The sequence below is a fragment of the Cyprinus carpio genome, chromosome B6 (genome assembly GCF_018340385.1).
Source record: "Cyprinus carpio isolate SPL01 chromosome B6, ASM1834038v1, whole genome shotgun sequence".
NCBI classification, from domain to species: domain Eukaryota; kingdom Metazoa; phylum Chordata; class Actinopteri; order Cypriniformes; family Cyprinidae; genus Cyprinus; species Cyprinus carpio.
Genome location: NC_056602.1, coordinates 2,911,456 through 2,933,177, shown reverse-complemented (window position 1 = coordinate 2,933,177; position 21,722 = coordinate 2,911,456). Strand labels below are relative to the sequence as shown.

Sequence of the window (21,722 nt, the reverse complement as noted above, 5' to 3'; positions counted from 1 at the left end):
AAATGGCCAACGAATTTTATTTTACTAACTTATTAATTTTAAGTCAAATTGTGATTTGTTGGTATAATGTCTGCTAGAATGTTAATAAAAATTTCAGTGTGTTAAGTAAATATTTTTAAATTGTCGTTTTGTAATTGATTTTTTCTTTTAAAAGCAAGACAATACAGTAAAAAGCACATTTTAGCTATTTAATTTATGCAATCATGTAAAACATTGGCAAAATTCATTTTGTTCGGCTTCGGCCAAGAATTTTCATTTTGGTGCATCCCTAATACATATATTGTACTATATTAATATTCTAAATGTTAGATCAAGAACCTAATAAAAATGACAAAAGCACACAATAAAATGAATAAAACTTAAGCTAAATTAAAAAGGAAAACTGAATGTATTAATATACTAAATATTAGATGAAAAACGTAAAAGACTTAACCAAAAAAAATTAAACTTAGAAGTGTTACTGAAAAAATAATTTTGTTGAAGTACTATAATTAGTAAAACAGAAAGAAAAAGAAAAAAATGAATTCAAGCTAAATAGAAGTGTGAAAAAATGAAAATAACTAAAAACTCAAAATATAGAAATAGGAGCCAATTTAAAATATTAACAAAAACAACAGCAGTATATAAAATGACTCCAGTAACACTGCTGTGGGTGATTTCAGCAGGTTTGTGATTTCATTAGTGAGTTCATTAGTTAGACCTTTTGAAGTGGCACACAGGCTTTGATTTCTCTTAATGAATGAAACAAAATGCCTCATTAATTAGGTTAATTACATGTGTTCTGAGCAGCTCTAGGGTTTCTACCATTCTTCACAGTCTCTGTTTATCTGTTAAATACGCCCGGTTCAGTTCATAAGTTTTCCTTTCTGCCAAACACTTACAGATCTCTGCTCTCTCTCTCTCTTTCACCCTCTCTCTCTCTCTCTCTCTATGTGTGTGTCCTCTCTCTCTCTCTGTCTCTCTCTCTCTGTCTCTCTCTCTCTCTCTCTCTCTGTAGTTTCTGGGGAAGGTCCGTCTCTAAGTCGTGGGCTGCGCTCAGCTGCTCATGTCCCAGAAGTTCCAGCAGTTCAGAGGCTTGTGTGAACAAAACCTGGTAGGTCAACGACAGCAGTTCAAGCTCAGAATGCTCCTGTGTTGTTTATTCAGTCAGTGAAACACCGAGTAAGTCTCATCACACGCTTCCAGTGGACAAAATGATTCATTTTTCAGTTGTTCGGTTGCACACATTCCTCAAAAATATCTCTTGTGAGGCTCTTTAAAAGTTCTGTATTTCAGTCTGTTTTTGTACATCAACTCAAATACAGCATGTGTTCTGACTAAAGTTCAGCATTAGTTCTCGAATCAGCTTCTATGAGCAGCAGATCTTGAGATGTGTCGCCCCCTTGTGGACAACTGAAGATACACTCGTGTGAAATGCTATTCCATGTTAAATAGATTTGTGTTTCCCTGTCTGTTCAGAATGTGAACGCAAACCCGAGACCCACGGCTCAAGATCTGGCCGGGTTTTGGGATCTTCTTCAGCTCTCAATAGAAGACATCAGCCTCAAGTTTGACGAGCTTTATCATCTCAAATCAAACGACTGGAAGCTGGAAGGAGACTCGCCAGAGAAGCAGGTACAAACACAGCTAATGATATAAATATAGAAATAAATGCCAGAGATGCCGTGCAGATTATAAACTGTCATGTGCGAACTGTAAATGTACTAGACATTCACACTCATAACAGTGTTGTTTTAGTATTATTTATGGTGTTTGTTAGTATTTGGAATTAGCTTTTATTTTTATAGATTCAGTTTTTTAGTCTTTTTTTTTAAATCCCTTTTTAGCTCGATTTTATTTTTTTTATTTTAATGTTTTAGTAATTATTATAATACATCAACTTAAACTTCTATTTCAGTAACAGTTTTATTTTAGTTTAAGTTTTAGTAATTTTGTCCTGTGCTTGTGACTTTTTTTTTATATAGATATATTTCTGCTTATCTTTAATTTACACTAACAGTCAAAAGTTTGGAATCATTAAGATATTTTAATGTTTTTGAAGGACATCTCTTCACCAAGGCTGCATTTATTTGACTAAAAATGCAGTAACGATAAGTTAAGTATTATTGTGGAATATTATTGCTGTTTAAAAGAATGCTTTTCTACTGTAATGTATTTTCAAATGTAATGTTTTGCTGTGATCAAAGCTGAATTTTCAGCATCATTACTCCAGTCTTCAGTGTCACTTCAGAAATCAGAAATCATTCTAATATGCTGATATACTTTGTAATTATTGTCAATTATCATTGCTGCTCAGTTAATAATAATAGTGGTTTTTATATCAATGTTGAAAACAGTTTTTGCTGCTCCGAAACTGTGATGCATTTTATTTTTCTGGATACTTTGGTGAATAGAAAGTTTGAAAGAATAGCATTTCTTTTAAATAGGCATTTTTGTAACAGTCTATTTCGGTCAATTTAATGCATTCTTGCTGAATAAACTTTTTTGTTTTTTTTTTTCTAGTAATTGTAATACTTTTAATAACTTATTTTCAGTTAGTTGCCAAGTTTAAGTTGAAGTTTTGCATCTAACATTTATTAGGGATGCACCGATATGAAAAATTTGTCCGATACCGATAACCGATAATTTTATTTTTATTTATTTTTTTATTTGAAAGCCGATAACTGATATGTTGGCCGATTAATCTATATCCAAATTTTGAGAGCCTGATTACAAAAAAGGTCTCATCATTAAAAGCCACATCCCAAACACTTCAACATAAGCAGCCTAGTTTGAACAGTGTACGTTTTAAAAATAGTTTTACTCACCCATTACCAAATTTCATCATAAAAAGTCTTACAAATAAATAACATTATGCATAAATAATGCAAACAAGTCATCTCAAGTCATCTGTTTCTGAACTAAATAATGCATTATTTATCACCTTTAAGATATCGGCCAAATTTTTTTATGGGGCCGATACCGATAACAGGAAAAATTGTGCATTTATCGGCCGATACGGATATGGTGGCTGATATATCGTGCATCCCTAATGTTTATATTTGATTTTCTTTCAGCTTTATTTCCGTTACCAAAAATTCTTCTGAATATTTTTGGTTTTAGTGAACAGTAGGGGTGTAACGGTACACGAACGTTTTGTTTACAAGCCGTTTTAATTACATCTTTTGGCATTTGCCGGATGTCTCATAGGTCACACAAAACCGACTCATGCATTTTTGCTTAATAAAGGTGAAGACCCTACTCAATGCATGCTTTGCAAGATTCCCCTTTCTGTTAAACATATATTTTATCGGACTGTCCAGCTTTTAATGTATGTAGAAAATTCTTATATAAAGTGAATTTAGTTTAATTTTGCCAGAAAAAGTTTTAGAATTTTGAATCATATGTTAATGTAAAAAATCTTGTGTAATATAACTTGTGTTTGTTTGTTTATTTGCTGTTTTTTATTGTATTTGTTATACTTGTATTTATTTTTTTTTGCCACGAAAATAGCCGAAGATGCTGACATGGCATTAAATAAAAATATACTACTACTACTAATCACATCTTTCTGCGAGTGAAACACTTGATTGTGTGATTACACGAGGCAAGAGATGTTCATTCATGTTTATTTCACATTAAAACTAGTAGTAAAGAGGAAGGGATGATCACACACACCGAATACGTGTACCGTTATACCTCTGACTCCAGTACATGAATGCATTAAGAGCCAGTTTCTTATGGTTTGTGTCTCCCCGTCTCTGATCTTTCCGGTTGTGTGACGTTCAGGAGAACCAGAAACAGGCTCCTCCGGTGCCCAAGAAGCCTGGGAAGACTAAAGCGGCCCTGGGCCGAGAGAAGAGCAACGACACGGTGGACAAACAGAGACAGGAGGCTCGCAAGCGGCTCATGGCGGCCAAGAGAGCGCAGTCCATCAAGCAGAACTCGGCCACCGAGAGCGCCGACAGCATCGAGATCTACGTCCCCGAGGCGCAGACACGGCTCTGAGGAGACGCACGAGATGCACAGCAAACACGCTCAAGGGCTCCGGCGTCACACACAGCACCAAAAGCTGCTTTTGTCTTTTGACGGCGTCGTTTAATACACAGAGGTGAGAGAGTGGGACGGAAACCACGCAGTGCGAACAGACTGCCAAGGAAAACCTCACTACCAATCTCATTAGTTTCAATGGATAATATTATCATTGATATGATCATTAATATCGGACTGCTATTGATTATGATTATTGTTCTAGATTGTTTTAATTATTCTAATATTTTGGATAAGAGCTCCTGTATCGTAGAAAGACGCCCGCCGCTCTCGTGAAATCCACGTCTTCCTGTTACACGCTTCGCTTTCTGTTCTTCTTCCTCTCTTCCTTCACCAGAGACGCTCCTAGACTTTTGCTAACAGTTCGGATCGATGGAAGCGATAGAAACGTCTGTGAACGTCGCACCAGCCGCTGCTTGATAAACAGATGCAGTGTGTTTCAGGGCAGGCAGGTGGCGCTCTAGAAATCATGTGTCGTGGCTCCATCTCAGGTCCTGAAGTCTCAAAGTTGTCCAGTTCTCATGAGTTTAAACCGGTTTTCGATTGTTATTTCTGCTTTGCTTTAAGGAAAGCAACCTAACCTAATGTTTTATTGAATGAAGTGCCTGTGGGTAACTTTAAGACCCTTGTAGCAATATCAAAGAAATTATAATATCACAATTTAATCAGCACTCCCTAAAACACATAGTGTTTTAAACTTAAAATGTAAAGAGCTAAATATGATTCTTCATTCCTTTCCATCGTCCAGTTTCTCTTTCAAACTGCACAAATCTGCATTTATGGCTCCTCATCATGTCCTGTTAGTTTCAAATATAGTATTGAATATGACTAGATAAAGCAGACTCTTCTGTAACTGAAAGTCTTTACTGGGAATTTTCACAAATACAGAGAATTACAAAAACAGATTTGATGTGGTTCAATTTGGACTTGATGCAATGTTTTTTGTTTTTGTTTTTTTAATTAAAGAAGGTGGTTAGGTTTGTTTTGAAAGTATCTGATAAAACTGCAAAATAAGAAATCATACCTAAATATTCTAATATTAATGCATTTTATTAATTTCATCCTTTATATATTTCATGTGACTTAATCTGATTTGTCCACTACAAACTCACTGCTTGTTTCTTACTGCTCTTTCCATGCACTACCATTAACAGGTTTGGGGTAGGTTAGATTTTGTATGTTTTAAAAGTCTCTTGTTCTCACCAAGGCTGCATTTATTTGATAAAAAAAAAAAAAGTAAAATTGTGAAATATTATTACACTTTAAAATATCTGTTTTCTATGTGAATATCTGTTCAAATATAATTTATTTCTGTGATTAAAGCATAATTTCTCCAGTCTTCAGTGTCACATGATCTTCAGAAATCATTCTAATATACTGATTTGCTGCTGAAGAAACATTTCTGATTATTATCAATGTTGAATACAGTTGTGCTGCACAATATTTTGGTGGAAACTTGTGATGCATTTTATGTTTCAGGATTCACAGACGAACAGAAAGTTCAAAAGAACAGCATTTACTACAAAAAAAAAACCTTTACAACAACATAAAATCAATTCATTTCACTTTCTATAAAAACATCGCATCCTTGATGAATACAAATTTACATTTTTTTAAATCTTACTGACCCCAAACTTATAACTTTATACTTTTTTTCCATCACATACATTGTCATGAACTCGTGAACTGTTGCAGCTCTGCATTCAGTGACTAATGTCCCCAAACTGCCGCTGATTGGCTGCTATTGTGTGTCATCCGGCCTCTGATGGTGTGAAATGCATCTCTTCAGTCTGAAGCCTCTCCCAGTCGTTCGCTCCATTCGGTGTTGGTTTGAGTCGTTGACGCCTGCTGAATGTCTCAGTCCTCTCACATTCAGCCTGCAAACGTCTGACAGCCACAGATAAACCAGAATAATGGATCAGGATCATGTGCAGGAGTATCTGATACTCATATCCTGTGTAACTCAAGGCTCAGATCAGATGAACACCACTCCTCTAATGTGGGAAACCTGATTTAGTAATGTTTTTACCAGCCTTTGGTACTATTTCCCCGATTAAATCTGCAGAGATAAGCACAAAAATTCTACCAATATGTATCAATAGAATTTAAATAAAAATAATTTGTATAAATTCTATATTTCATGGTGTTTATACATCATGATAGTTAATACCTTTATTTTAAAATAATTTTATTTATTAACGAATTACAGTACATTTTGTAGGAAGAAACATGTAAAACTGCATTAGAGTAATGAATAAATATGAAAAGAATGGGCATTTTTAAATTAAACATCCAAATGCATTAAAGCGACTGATCTGAATTTTTTTTTTTTTTTAATGAGCATGGTCAAAATATGCATGTTCAAAACCCTTTACATCCAATATTTTATTTTATTTATTTATTTTATTTTATTTTCATGAGCAGTTGTTCACCAAATGTATCATTTTGAGTCTTGAATTATCACATACTGATGCATTTTCTGTATCTACACAGCATCAGTTCAGTAAGCAGATGTTTTATGGTTGTAGTTTGAGATGCTGAAGCGTCTCAGATGGAAACAGACACGATAGTTTTAAGCACAGAGAAATACAGACAAATCAACCAACACCAATGTTTGCAAACATATGCATTCATCTATTTTATTTGACTATTTGCTCTATAGGGACCATGCTATGATCTTTTTTTTTTTTTTTTTTTTTGCATCATTGTATCAGTTGAATGTCTTTAAATTGTTGACCTGTGTTTTTCACTGTCTGGTGTTTCAGTGTTGTGAAACTGATTTTCACATCATTCATTTCCGGCTGTATGTTCACATGTGATCTCGATCATGTTTGTGGGCTTCCCTGAGGATGTGGATCACAGGAACCCCGTTCGTCTCCTCAGCACAGCTGGATCTGGAGCGGCAGATGCGTTTCGGAGAAACTCTCATTTGCAGCACAGGGATTTGTGTTCTGCGCCTCTCTGTTCATGCTGCTTGGACACTAGATAAACTCTTTTATACACCTGTTCAGTGACACAACAGCGGTCGAACCCTCTCTGACCTGACGGGACGCTCTCTCTTTCTTCAGATGTTTTACCAGTTTTTGGGGGTCGTCAAACAATAAATCATCTAAATGCAAGAGTTTGTAGCAACAAGAATTAAGATTATTATTATTATTATTATAAAGATTGATAATCAATATTTTATGAAACAAGCACATATTTTACTGACTATGGTTTGTTCAATATGTCTAATGCTATATAAAGTTTAGGCTGTGTATGTCAGGGTCTTTTGTTTAGTAAGAAATACAGTAAATCCGAGTTAAGTTCAAATGTGTTTGTTACTCTTAATTCTTTCTTCCCACCCTCCTCATTAAAATTCTAAAAAAAAACAACAACACACATTTCCAATGTGATCTCAGCCTTTTGAAACCCATTTTTCTCCATCTGCAAAGAACATTTCAGGTCTGAATGTCACACACTGAGTGGTTAGGAAGCTGTAGCTGCAGAAGTGAAATATGAGCAGTTCTTGTCAGAGTTTAGAGTTGTTGTTGTTCTCTGTGACTGTGAACTGCACATTCCTGCATGTGAAAGAGTGAGATTTGCCACAGGCATTGAGAAAATACATCACAAATCTGATCTGTATGCAAACAGACACTGAACCATTTCCTACAAAATACTGCATTTATGAAAAGAGCTTTTTATTCCAGTGGGCCTTAATGTTCAGACAATGTTGGCAAAGTTACACTTTGTAAAAAACATTTTGTTGCATGTCCTTTCATGGTCCATATATGACATGGATATATTTGAACTTTAGATCTTTTAGGTTCAACAGGTGTGAGATGTGCAGGTTATAACAGTTCAGACTCAAACACACCTACAGAAATTCATCTGTATGAACATTTTCCCTTGTAGCGTACACAGCTTATTGATATCGGACAGAAAGATTATTATAATATTATAACAAAATAAAATAATTTTAACAAAATAAAAAGTGCTAACTTAACCACAATTCAAATTTCTATTAAAGCTAACATAATACTAACCAAAAATGGGTGGAAGATAAAAACAGAAAAAAATATTATAATTAGACTATATATATATATATATATAGTAATATATATATAATGTATTTTTAAATAATTGTAAATTACAATATAGATTTAGATTGTATAAAATATAGTTATTTTATATATTATAAATATAGTTATATAGCTAAACTTTTTATCAAGACAGTAAATACTTATATTTTATTTATATTTTTATAGAATTTTTATGACAAATATAATATTTTTTATGAAACATTTTATTTGCAAAAATGAAATCAGTTAAAACAATAATAAATATGTGCATATAAAGTGTCTAATGCATAAAGAGTCAGATATATCAATATGCAAAACATGATTAAAAAAAAGCAGCTTCTAAAAATATTTGTTAGAATAGCACACGTATAAAACACATTATTGAAGGAGAAATTCATACAACAACAAAAAAACATTAAAAGGAAAGTTTAAATGTGCTTCGATTTTGGAAACGTCACTAGATTACTTCTCCTATTTAAAAGTCTGGAAGACTGAAAGGAGTTTCCAAGCATGGAAATCTGGACTGCAAATCTAAAATGTAGCTCTTAAAATAAACTCTCACAAGTGTTTGAGTTGTGAGTTTTGAATGAAAGAGTGATGACACACAGATGTGGGGCCCTTATTGGCCCCTAGAGCGTGGAGGAGGGACCTGGAGCCTGTCATTGAGGGACGGACGGAGGGAGAGACCAAGAGAGTTTGCTGGAGCTGCAGGTAAACGGATGTCATGAAACACTAATGACTAATGAGCAGATCCACTGATTACTGCAGCTTCTCCTCTGATCGGACTCGGCGCAGCTGGCGCGCGCGCGCGTGCGTGAGGAACACAATCTCCGTCTGACGAGGACCCGCGTTTGCACACCAGCAACTTCCAACACATTTTTTTTTTACTTCCAGCATCCAGGATGAAGCCCAACAAAAGAGGTGAGAATCGCTGACAGATGCGGGATGTTGCGCGTTTAGCGTCTGATCGCACGCTGTCCGTCTGCACGTAGTCTATAAGCGAGCGAGCGTGGCGTGATTTTCAGTCTGAACGCGTGAAACGCAGATGTGCTTCTGATTCTGGCCTTTCGTAAAGCAGCTGATCCACGCGTTTGTTTGTGTTTTTACGCGTTCAGACTCATTTCTGAAGGGCCTTCGGCGTCGGAAAGCGAATCTTCGCCGCTTTTTTGACGTCCACGCGTTTCTTACATTGTATCATTGTGAGCTGATGACGTCAGCGCGCGTTTGTTTGTTTGTTTGGGGAATGGTTTTTTTTTTTTCGCGCGTCTGCGGCCCGTTTGTGTATTCGCGTCTGCAAACAGACTTTAGTTTGATGGCTCTTGTATTTTGTTTGAATTGTACGCGTTTTCTAATAATCAGCGTTACAGTAAATGACGTTGAAGATGTGGGGGTTTGTACGCAAGTACGTGGCCCTCGTGTTTGTTTGGAACTACAGATACACTTTGTATGCGTTTCTATCAGCGTGCAACATGAAAATAAGAAAGGGGGAAGTCACGTCTTGAATGTGGCGTTCATTCAGTCGTTTTGTTGCACTGATTTTATGTTAGATAATCATGTGCATGAACTAACAGTTGTGTAGGCTAATCGAGAAAAATAAAATCACACGAAATTCAGAATGGAACATTTTCCTCTTATTTTATTCCAGTTTAATTAGTTTTACATTTGCCATCTTTTCGTTTCATGTAATAATCTGTAATGCAGCTCTGTGTTACATCATTGATCCACTACCTCAAGAAACACAGGTTTTCATTTGTCACAAACATTGAAGAAACCCGCCTACTGATACAAATGATACATGGGATGCATTTGCAGACTGGAGCATGAATGTCCTGAGGACACACACACACACACAATCTGCTTTGTTAAAGTGGGTCTCAGGAACTCCCACATTTTTAGCGGCTCTCTAAGGCTTCAGGTTTCAGCAGGAGAAAGAAACTCTGAGCTGCTGGAGTGTGTCTGATTCACAGTTTAGCTATCACACAGAAACAAATGCATGCTTTTCCAAGAACTATGCTGTCTGCCGTTTCTGTCAGAGATGAGGTATTTAGGGCAATACTGTGATTGTTGCTTTGATAAAAAGGTGGAAACTTGGTATTATCACTGTACAAAAATGCAGCTTCTTACATAGTTTGGAGGAGATCTTGTAATGCAGTTAACAATAATTGTAATAATCGAGTGACACTGTTATGTGCAATGAGTTAAAATCTCTTGGTGTGTTTTTGAGAATTTAATTTAAGATGCTTGTCAAGAGTTTATCGGCCTAGTCTAAACAGGCATTGACTTCAGTTTTGGGTCTATTTATTTATTTATTTTTTAATGTTATGCGTTCTTTCAATTTGGTGGTAATAAGTATGTGATCAGATCCTCAAAGGTAAATGTTTTAGAAGCATGTTCCCTTCAGCAATGGTTACAGTTACGTAATGTTAATGGTCGTATTCAGAATCAAATGCATGGATTATACTGGTGATAATGATTATCTTAATAATCAGCAGTTAGTGCTTTCATGATAATGTTCATTGCAAATTTAAAACGCTTGATTGGACCACCTGTAAAGCTCAATAGTGCACTAGATAAGCTTCATTTCCCTCTGGTTTGTGAGCGTCAAGATGGGGGTAGGAGACACTGTAATGGTGAAGGTGTGAATGGAGGAGCAGTTCAGACTCAATAGTGTTTTGATGTGTAAATGGAGTGCAGTCAAGAGGATTTATCTGTGGGACACTTTTAAATGACAGACTGAGACAATTCAGTCGTAAGATAAGACCTGATTCTCTATTTCAGTTGCATGAGTTAAATTGCATTGATGAAATGGAAGCATTGCATTGTAGGATACAGTATTGCATGCGGCGTGCTCTTCTTGTAGTGCATTTTTCCAAATTCAGAAGATCCTCTAGTTGTTATGCATGCAAAAATGTGCATGCTTTGCATAGTGTACACATTTGTGGCATTTTAAACTTTTTGTGAGTTGTGACCTAACCTAAATCACTTTCATTCCTTTGTCATGTATGCTGTTTTGAGACCAATAGTTCTGTTCTGTTGTCATCTTCATCTCAGCATTTGAGGAGGACCAGAACGGAGACACTGAGTTTTCTGCCATGTCAGACAGCGACCCGTGTGAAGACGACACTTACCCTCTCAACCTGTCCACCAGCAGCAGAAGAAGCGGGTCTGCAGCCAAACGCCGCCGTCGAGGAAACCTCCCTAAAGAATCCGTTCAGGTTCTGAGGGAATGGCTGTACGAGCATCGCTTCAATGCTTATCCATCAGAGCAGGAGAAGCTGAGCCTGTCTGGACAGACGCATCTCTCTGTGTCACAGGTGAGGCATGACACTATTGTTCAGTGCTGCATTCAACATTAGACCTAAATCTGAACAAAATGTCCTTTACTTGCCTTCATGTTTCAAAGCAGTGTGTGATTTTTTTTTTTTTTTTTTTTTTTTTTTTTTTTTTTTCTCTTCTTCATGCAATTACAATGAAACTGAAGTTTTCAAGCTCAAAAGACAAAATTACCATGGAAGTATCAAATGTGATCTCAGCAAGACCTAAAACTTCAGAAATAAAATAAATAAATTTAAGTTTCATCATAACTGCATGGAAAATATTGTCCTGGTTTGAAACATGCCATATTCCAGCTCTAAAGGTAGAATTATCATATTTTAAGCTTATTTAGACTTAAATTTGAAAATAGTCCTTTACTCACCTTCATGTTGTTTCAAACTCTATGACCCATTTTCCATGCAATTACAATAAAGGTAAAACTTAGAAGTTTGGATACAAAAGTATCAAACTTAAAAAAAAAAAAAAAAAATATTTACTCAAGTTGCAATATTTTCCACGCAAATACAATGAAACTTGAGTTTTTAAGCTCAAAATGCAAAATTCTCATACATTTTAATCTTTTTTCTTTTTACTTAAAAATTGTTCTTCACTCACCTCCATGTTGTTTCAAACTCATATGACAGTTTTCCACACAATTTACAATGAAGTATTCAAGCTGTCAAAAGTCTGCAAAATTACCATCAAAGTAGTCTAAATTTAAGTGAAAAATGTAGACTTAAATTTGAAAATTGTCCTTCATTTCAAATCAGTGCAATATTTCCATGCAATAACAGTGAAACAAAAGCTTTCAAGCTCAAAAGAATGCAAACTTGCCAAAAAGTATCAGAAATGTAAACTTGGTCTTAAATTTTGTTCTGTTCTTCACAACTTTTTTGTTTTCAGAATATAGTACATAGGTTAATGTTAATTGTTAATTTGGTTATGGATGTCAGTTTTTGTCTAAGTGAGCATGTTTTTTTCCAGATAAGCTTCAAAGTGGACCAGAGTCGAAAGTCTTGTTAATCATCAAATTCAGTTTAACCAATGTTCTTTTTCCAATATTATATATATTTTATATCTTTGATGTGTTATTACATTTGGCTGTAATGTTCAAAGACTAAGACTTTCCCACACAGTCTGCGCTGTGTTTTGTCCTTGACCGAGAGCTGCGGTGTTGTCAGAGAGCAGGAATGCGGGCGGCGAGGCCTGTGCTGCATGTTTCCTCTGGTCTCCATTAGAGCCAGCTGTCTGTCTTACACAGCATGCAGTTCACTGCTGCACCGACAGGAGGCACCACTTAAAGATTCAAAAAATGCATGTTCTTTTTTTTGTTGTGGCTCTTTTGTTCCTGTAGCACGAAATACTAAGGACATTATCTCCAATGCAATGCCTCCTTTAAATTGCACTTTTCTTTAATGTTATATTAATGGTATTAAACATGTATAAATTGCTAGTTAATATTTTTTAATTGTGAAACAGTCAGTTATCAGTTTCTGTAATTTAAATTTGTAAAGCATTTGTTAATGCTTTTTCTCTTTGCTCCTCTAACAATCCTGGAACATTTGGAAATATCAGGAAATTTCAAGTGGGTTCTCCATTCCTGGAAAAATCTGGGGAATTCATAAAATATATTTAGTTTGTTTCTAGTTAGTCTGGATGGTTTTTGTTTTTGTTTTGTTTTTTTGGCTAGAAATGGCAGGTTTTGTCAGTGTGATTCTTTTATAAATATTTTATTTTTTATCCCATAACCAGTTACACAAATGACTAAATACTAACTAAACTTCACAATACACATTGTTTTGCTGCTTGACAGAAAATCATGATGTTAATGTTTGTAATATCTTAATATCTTCATGGCTCATAGTCACATTCAGTGGATTACTTCTGGGCGATAATATAGTTTACATTTTGTGATGATTCAAGCTATTTTACTATTTGTTATATTGCATTCAAGTAGGACATACTTGTATACAGACTTTATATAAAGAGCTGCGTGATAACATTTTCTGACAATACAAGCGATCAAGCAGTTGAGATTTGCTCTAGTATACTGTATGTATGTGGGTAAGCTTTATATAATGTGATCAGTCCCATCTAAAGTCTTTCATCTTTTTTTGTAGATCTGTAACTGGTTCATAAACGCCCGCCGGAGGCTCCTGCCGGACCTGCTCAGGAAAGATGGCAAAGACCCCACTCAGTTTACAATGTCACGGCGCACTAGCAAACCAGACAGATCCGCCTCCCCGGAATGCCCCGCCTCTTCGACCCGCCCCTCTGTTATTTGCCCCGCCCCCACTTTGGACTTGAGGCTGTTGGGTAACACTGCGACGGCAATTTTGGCCGGAGCCGGTTGCTTGCCATCATCAGGAAACCAAGATGGCATTCAGGCTCTGATGCAGCTGGACACTCGAGGTCTGCTGAGACGGGAAGGACTAACTGGAGACCAGTACCTGACGACCATCCCGCTTGCTTCTACCTTTGTCCCAACCCTGGGAGCGGTGAGCCCGACTGGGGTCCTGTTCAACACGCCTCCGCCTACCCCACCAGAGCTTTGCCCTCAAGATTTCAGTGATCTGAAGCTTCTGGTGGACGCGGCCCTGCAGCGAGCGGCCGAGCAAGAAATCAGTCTGCAGAAAGAACAAACGATGCAGCAGCAACCAAGCGAAAGTTCAAGAGCGATCGTCCAGAATGGCAATTCGGAGACGCCTTCAAGGGACGAGTCCAATGCTGCACCGAGCTTAATGGAGAACGCAGTATTGCCAGTGTCGGTTCCAGTCATGAGCCATGCTTTTCCAGGCCTTCCCGTCGATCTGAGCACGGCCGGTGTCTCCGATGCGGAATCTGGAAGCTTTGCGTCTTCTGGGATGTGGAGCGTCCGACAACCCGGTCCTCCTGCGAATGTGGTATCGCATACATGGGTTTCGCAGTACACGCGTAATACGGAAGCGGTTAACTAAAAACTCAAGCAGACCAACTCACTTTAGACTCTTGAGCAGATGTAAACCTGCCTCCCCAAATGGTTGTCATGGATATCACTTCAGGAGATTCCGGAGTGAAGCTTCTCTACACCACAATATATTTTTGAAGACATTTTAAAAACGTTTACCTTTTTAACTACATGAAGTTTATGGGCATGCATAAAATGCTCTTTGTAAAAGAATCAAGCATTTCAGACTCTGGGATCTTCGAGACCAGTTGAAGGTCATTTCAGGCGGAAATATTTCCATGTGCAAACACCAGCAAACTCCAAGCCTGTGCAACTCAGGTTTACAGCAAAGAGATTTTCATTAAAAAGTTTGTAATTGAAGTGACCTTGCATTGTTTTCGATAAAGAAGCTCCACATATAGTTGCTCTTGCCTGTTTGCATCAGTATATCCACGTATAGCATGTGTGCATGCTTTACTTCTGTGAGATCTGTGAATGCAAAAACCAGCATGCATTGTTAAAAATGATCAGAGATTAGCGACCAAAAATGCTCTCTTGGGTTTAATACTTTGCTCTGAATTTGCCTGAAAGCCACTGCTTACGAAGCCTCTACTTCTACAACCTCAGCTTTGAAAGTCTTTCCCAATAGTGTTTGTCATATTTCCTGCACTTTATAGTCTCGTTGTTATGCTAGGACCGTCTGTTTGGTCTCAGAATAAGATCCGAGCGCTCTCTCGTGTGCCGTGACGTGCGTCTGTCAGGAAATGGATCGTACTGCAGAGGTCATCCCTCACGTCTCGTGTCTGTCTGAGATGCGGGAGGGAGGTCGTCTCATTAATATTCTTCACTTCTCATGTAACGTGATCGTAGGGCTGTAGCTTTATTTTTACTGAAATGATTATTGTTCTGACAGTATTGTTTGGGTATGTAGATGATCAGCATTAATTACTGTGTTTAGCATATCTCAATGTAGAGGGAGACATCATATGGATGTGTTAATGAGTCTGAGCGAATTTATTCGGAAGACTGAAAATGTTTGGGAGTTTTTTTACGATAAAGGAGTTTTGTGCATTTCCAAGATGAATTTAAAGTCTGCTCGTACCTCTCTGAGATTAACTCAAGTGCTTCTTTCTCTCTCTGAATCTGTGAATGTATCTAGAGAACTAACAAATATTATTTAGAAACCATCTTTCCAGTGTTTTTATGAGCTATTTCCTCTGTCTCTTTCTCTTTTTGGACACTAGAGATCCTAGATGCATTATGATTTTATGCTTGTAGTTTCAATGAAACGGAGAACGTGTACAGATAGTCAGATTCATCTTTATAACCTTTAAGTATTTTTATAAAGCGGTTCACATTATTTCAATTTATTTTCTCATGAACATTTCATAATTCGGATTAGTTTGCTAAGGTAAGTTCTCATTGAGGTCAGTGCAAAGCGTAGAGTTCACGTTCTGTAGTACTGTACATGTTTCTTCTTGTTGTTTTTCAGTACATCTCAGGTTTGTTTTCATTTGACCTTTCCTTCTTAGGTTTGAGTCGTTTTAATTTCCTTCTCTGACATCAAAAGGGAGTTTTTAATTCTATTCTAGAAGGTGCATCTTTTTTTTTTTATAGCCATGTTTGAGCTGATTATGAGAAACCGTCTGTCATACTGTAGCATCACAAAATGTATTACAGATCTAATTAACTAACACTTCAAAACCACTGTGATCATTCGGTTCGTTACTGGAACAGTGATAGGTACTGGAAGTAACTCTATATTTTTCATATAATATACTCTATTTTTTCACCTCTTCAGAAAGACCGATATTAATATTCCTGGAACTGTATTATTGATGTTCTTATTTCAAAAAGGGTTTTCTAGATGTCAATGTGAAACATGTAAATATCATTCAGGTTTTTGTCTGGCATAGACCTGTTTTGATTGTGTATGCATCAAATATGCGTAGCTCTCTCCTGTACGACCAAATACATGGATTTTGTTTAATGATCGTGTGTGTGTATGTATAACTGAGGACAGTAAAACTGGCATTTGTGCCTTACCTGCTTCCTTAGAAAACCACCTTTGGACTAGTCTGTGCAATATCTGCCTTAAGATTTTATTTGATGTCCTTTTGTACAAGCATTACAGAGAAATAAAGCTTCGTTTTTCATAGATTTGTAGTATTGGAAATTGCTTTATTTTACAGAGCAAATGTCCAGAAATGAGTACTGTTTGTTGACTTATGCATGCACAGAAATGATTCTGAGAATTCGCTGTAGTTTGAGTATATTTCAGTATAAAATGCTTCATGTTCATATGATGGTTGACTTCATGTCATATTCACAGGGTTTAATGGGAAAATACAAATGGCAGTACCACCAAAAAAAAAATCAACATATCCCAAAAGTCTGTGTCTCTGAGTTAACAGCAAAAAGACCATTTCTAAAAGTTAACAGGAGAATGAAGGTGAAAATGAAGGTGACCTTAAGGAATCTGTCATTCTGTACTTCCATTAATGACTTTCTATAATGACTTAAAAATACCCATATGATATCTGATAATATTGCTCAGTGAGGGGGAGATACTGATAATCCTTTTAAATGCACATGTAGAAATAAGCTTTTCTCTAGGTTTATGGCATCTCCAATGTAGTGGTTTCATTTCTGCGTTGCACAGATTCCGAACTCAAAATATGTCCCGCTGCAGAGTACATTGCTTTATACTGTAGTCCCCCAAAAAAACACAAAATACACACTGCACAGATCTTTAGCAATGCAACCTGGTTATATAGAATGCATTTAGAGGAAAAAAAATACTTTGCTGATGTGTTTGTAATGTGCTGTGCATCTGCGGCTGATGCTCTCTGATCATCTACATGTCATCTTTGTCTTTGGCCCCATGTTTGAGAATCCGGGTGAATTCGCCATAGTTAAAGTTGCCCTTTTTGTCAATGGGAGCCTCTCTGAAGAGCTCGTCCACCTCTTCATCTGTGAAACGATCTCCCATGGTGGTCAGCAGCTCTCGCAGGTGGTCTTCGTGAATGAAACCTGTGCAGATGAGAATCAAACACGCAGCTAGAGCAGTTCATTCGTTTAATATGTAGATCAAGAGGTATGAAACTGCCTCTGAATATCCATATCTTTTACTTGCTGAATAAAGTTCTAAAATTCCAATGTATAACCTATATATAGTACTGATGTAGCTTAAAGGGATGGTTCACCTTCAGTTGGTCCCCACTGACTTGCGCAGTGTTTTTTTTTTTCATACTATAGAAGTCAATGGGGACCAGCAACTGAAGGTGAACTGTCCCTTTAAGTCATATACTATACACTCTTAAAAATAAAGGTTCCTAAAGCAGGTTTTCACAGTGATGCCATAGAAGAACCAGGTTTGGTTCCCCAAAGAACCTTTCAGTGAACAGTTCTTAAAAGAACTATTTTCTCTTAGTGTGAAGAACATTTTAATAATCTAAAGAACCTTTTGTGGAATGAAACCATTGATGCCAAAAAAAAAACTAAATTTTTAAGAGTGTATAAGCATCTAGAATATAGAATTAAAGGGTATTTATTTCTTATAAGTCCTGAATTTATATTTGCATTACCTTTTCATTTGATTGTTTTCTGTATTTATTATTGTAACTTTTTACATTTTTATTCATTTTTATGGGTTATATTATTTTTATATTTATCTATTCCTACAAATGTATTTCTATATTTATTTGCCAAATAAATGCACGTATTAATAAATATCGAAAGAAATACATGTGGAAATAAATAACTATTGAACATGAATGCGCAAATAAATATGAAAAAAAAGTTAAATACAGAAAATAAATAAAAAATTATAATAAATAAATGGTATTTGTTTTATAAAGTCATATATTGCTGTTTTTTTTTTTTTGTTTGTTTGTTTTTTGTTTTTTACTTTTGCAGGTTTGGGCCTTCATACTACTTTCTGTGAAGGTCAGACTCTTGATATTAAGGCAGTTTTTGTTTTACCGGATCCTTCCTCGTCGAAGCAGGCGAAAGCGTTCCTGATGACATCCTCCGGGTCGGTTCCGTTGAGCCGTTCTCCAAACATAGTGAGGACATGGTGAAGTTTTGATGGGCCCCGGAGCTTCACTCATCATGCCCTCCAGATAATCATCAGACGGGTTCTTCCCTGAGCACAGGTACCACACACACCGAAGCAAAGGTCAGTATTTGATATTGAAGTCTATTATTATCTCTGACAGACTCACCCAAAGAGGCCAGCATGTCATGGAGATCCTCTTTATCGATGAATCCATCTCGGTTCTGGTCGATCATGTTGAAGGCCTCCTTGAACTCCTGGATCTGTGACTGGTCAAACATGGCAAACACATTTGAAGTGGCTCTCTGTGGCCTCTTCTTAGTGGTCTTTCCCTTCGCTCGCTTGCTGGACATGATGACGGTGTTTCAGGTCTGGAAAGAGCATGGGTTGATTAATGCTTCTGCAATTACAGGGTGCTCCGTAGATGTGCATGGATTAAGACTGGGGATGGTGTATTTTTGTAGGCCGAGACCTTGAAAGGAGTTCACAAAAATGTTGCCTGAAAAAAAGGTTTGTGTTTAACACAAGCTCAAGATATGTTCAAATTTTAAATACACCCTTGTGATTCTTTTAAAGCCTTTTTCTTGTCTTGTGAAGCAGAGTAATTATTAAAAGTTACCTGATCTTTAATAATGTTCTCAAAACAGAGTTTGATTGCAAGGATTTATAGACAGACCTAAAGTCACTTATTTAAGATGTGCCCTCTTTTAACGATTAAGAATTAGTTAGCAGTCACTCTTTTCTATCTCTAGTCAGCTTTGATCTAGAAAACATTTTATAAACAGAGTAGATTCACTGAAGGCCAATAAAGTGAGGAGCATCAGAGATGATGTTACAGACGGTTTCAGTTTCTGAGCCCAGCGTAAACAACACATTTCTCAACCATCTGTTTCAAAACACATTAAACATTTACGAATACGTCATTCATTATGAATGTGTAATTAATGTCATTCAGTCCATCTAGATGACCACAGCTAGCTACAGTCATTTTCATATCTGTGTTTTTATTGCTCGTGTATTCATAGCTTCTCAATATCTGCTCAATAAAGTAAGCAAATGCTGTGGAATGATCCGTTTATTCCTTCTATAGCCGTCCTGGTCTGTATGCTCAGTGTGTTTATATCACGTTAATCTTTCACTGAACAAGAAACCTATGCAGCACTAAAATGTCTATTATGAATATGGATAAAATTGTATGCATATCCTATAATTGCTTCCTCATTTTTGAGTATAATGCTGTGTTTTAAACTCTCTGACTGCATTATTCCTGTGCTGTGTGTTTCGTGAGTATGAAGCAGGACCAGTATTTCTGTAACAGATCAACTAACTCTGTGTGTGTGTGTGTGTGTGTGTTGACCACATCACCAGATCACAATGTCCAGCTCCACCACAGGATTAAATGTAGGAATTTAGGACCAGATGCCTGAAGGACATCAAATGCTCATCATCCAGCAGGACATTTCCATGCACTCATTTATGTACGTCATAATATATTGGATAACAATAAAACTATATATATATATATATATATATTCCATTTTAAACTTCTGGTAAAACCACATTATTTATGACATTTATTTGAATGGGTTAAACATGTTTAAATATCATTTCAAAAGTTGATCTATATGAAATATTCGTGAAATTTAATTAGATAAATTGGGTTAAACTTGGGTTTAAATATTTGTTGATACACTTTTGTTTTTCTTTGTCATCAGTGTTACTTTCTATCCTGTTTTTCTTTTCTTGTTTAAAGGAAATTACATCATGGCGGTAAAACAGGAGCAAAGACATCATCAGTAAGTATTATCCATGGATTTGATTTGGTTTGTGTCTCTCAAAAACACCCATCCTTTTTTAAAAACGCAAACCAACATTTTGAAAAGGTGGTTAAAATATGAAAATGAACTTTAAGTGGACGTCCTAACTTTAGCACTTATGAATAGCCATAAACGACCAAACACTGGCACGTTTTCCCACATTTGTTTGTTGCCTCTGAAGTTGGTTTGGCACACACTCAGAATTCCTCAGTGGCTCTTTTCAGAGAGACATTAGCAAACTATCCAATCGTTTTGCTTCACTAAAACTGCAGTGATGATTAACAACGGTAAAGTTTCACCTCCTCTGAATAAAAAATCTAAAACAAAGGTACTTTATCCCTATAGTCACTCTCTTGATTTCTGTTAATGAGTTGCTTCTACTGTTTCAGCTTGTGTTCTCCAGCCAGTGGTTACGTCACGGGTCTCACCTCTGACTTTTGACCTCAACGGCACACAAAAAAAGCCAAAAGCTCTTTTCCAGATGAAGCAATTATGGCCAAACTACATGCAAAGTAACTCAAGAGTTTCTTTCAAGATTTGTATCCTCATGAGGACACACTCCTATAACAGTGAACCGCACTAAAAACAAAGAAAAAACTAAAACAAAGCCCTAAAATGTCCATCAGATCCTTTTCTCGGCATTATGAGCGATGATCCTGGATCAGTTTTAGCTCCGTAACTCCAACATACGTCACCAGCTCCATCCAGATCTTTCCTCAGTATCCCATATTCATACAAAGCTTCTGTGGAAAGCCTTTATAAGTCGTTATAGCACATAAAACCAAACCAGAGCACAAGGAGACATCATAACTCACCTCTGCTGCAGCTGATGGATTGTGCTGTCCACTGGACTGTGTCTCTGTGCTGGAAAGTAAGACCGTCTGCTACACTTTCGGGACACAAAAGTTTCTCCACAGCATCAGCTTGAGAAATGTGTCCCTCCCATTTTACTTTCGGCCAATCAGAGGTCTCCGTTCTCCCAAACAGAGCCCGCCCACAGCAGGGATTTAGCCATATAAGGGCAAGGAATGTTGAGGCTGTGTCTGTGTACGACACACAGAGAGTGAGATACTCAGAGGAGTCGACATGAAATGACAGGAAAAGAGATAAGCTGCCTTATTTAGAGAAAACTGGCCTCACATCTGTGTGTGTGTGTGTGTGTGTGTGTGTGTGTGTGTGTGTGTGTGTGTGTGTGTGGGATGGATGGATGCGTTTGTGTTCATTCCACAAAACCACAGATGAGTTTTCTCAGCATAATTTAGCAGTACAGGGGTTTTCAATCTTATATATTCCACAGACCCCTAAACATAAGGGGAACCCATCCTAAACCTTAAGCTATATATTTTTTATGTGTAAAGACCCAGATTATACTAACTTAAATGTGTATACTGTATACTATACCAATTTAAAATATTATTATAAAATATTATTGTAACATTAAAATATGAATTTATAATAGGATTTTTTTATTATCATTATTTTTAATTTTTTATTTGTTAGTTTTATCAAATATTTAT

General features: G+C 36.6%; 2 protein-coding genes, 1 long non-coding RNA gene and 1 pseudogene across 3 annotated transcripts; 3 read left to right on the top strand and 1 right to left on the bottom strand.

The window, feature by feature from the left end:
* Positions 1-4,899, top strand: part of LOC109053416 — a 36,789-nt pseudogene extending 31,890 nt beyond the window's left edge.
* A 3,792-nt stretch (positions 4,900-8,691) lies between these two features.
* On the top strand, positions 8,692-16,489 carry LOC109053405 (homeobox protein TGIF2-like). The gene is made up of 3 exons (XM_019070799.2): positions 8,692-9,011; positions 11,142-11,404; positions 13,526-16,489. Exons 1-3 carry the CDS (start codon positions 8,993-8,995, stop codon positions 14,360-14,362), a joined length of 1,119 nt encoding a protein of 372 aa, XP_018926344.1. The 5' UTR covers positions 8,692-8,992; the 3' UTR covers positions 14,363-16,489.
* Positions 16,490-17,018: 529 nt separating this feature from the next.
* On the bottom strand, positions 17,019-21,178 carry LOC109053407 (myosin regulatory light polypeptide 9). Its single transcript, XM_019070800.2, is given in 5 exon segments — positions 17,019-17,364; positions 18,316-18,427; positions 18,429-18,478; positions 18,558-18,759; positions 21,021-21,178. Coding segments are annotated over 4 exon segments (522 nt in total). The 5' UTR covers positions 18,742-18,759; positions 21,021-21,178; the 3' UTR covers positions 17,019-17,188.
* On the top strand, positions 19,754-20,646 carry LOC122137626. Its single transcript, XR_006154977.1, has 2 exons — positions 19,754-19,866; positions 20,142-20,646. It is a non-coding gene; the product is annotated as an uncharacterized LOC122137626 (long non-coding RNA).
* Positions 21,179-21,722: the final 544 nt, after the last annotated feature.

Bases quoted from the DNA above. Each gene is read 5' to 3' on its own strand.
- LOC109053405 (XM_019070799.2), top strand. The intron at 11,405-13,525 runs GTGAGGCATGAC...CTTTTTTTGTAG, and splicing joins CGCATCTCTCTGTGTCACAG to ATCTGTAACTGGTTCATAAA.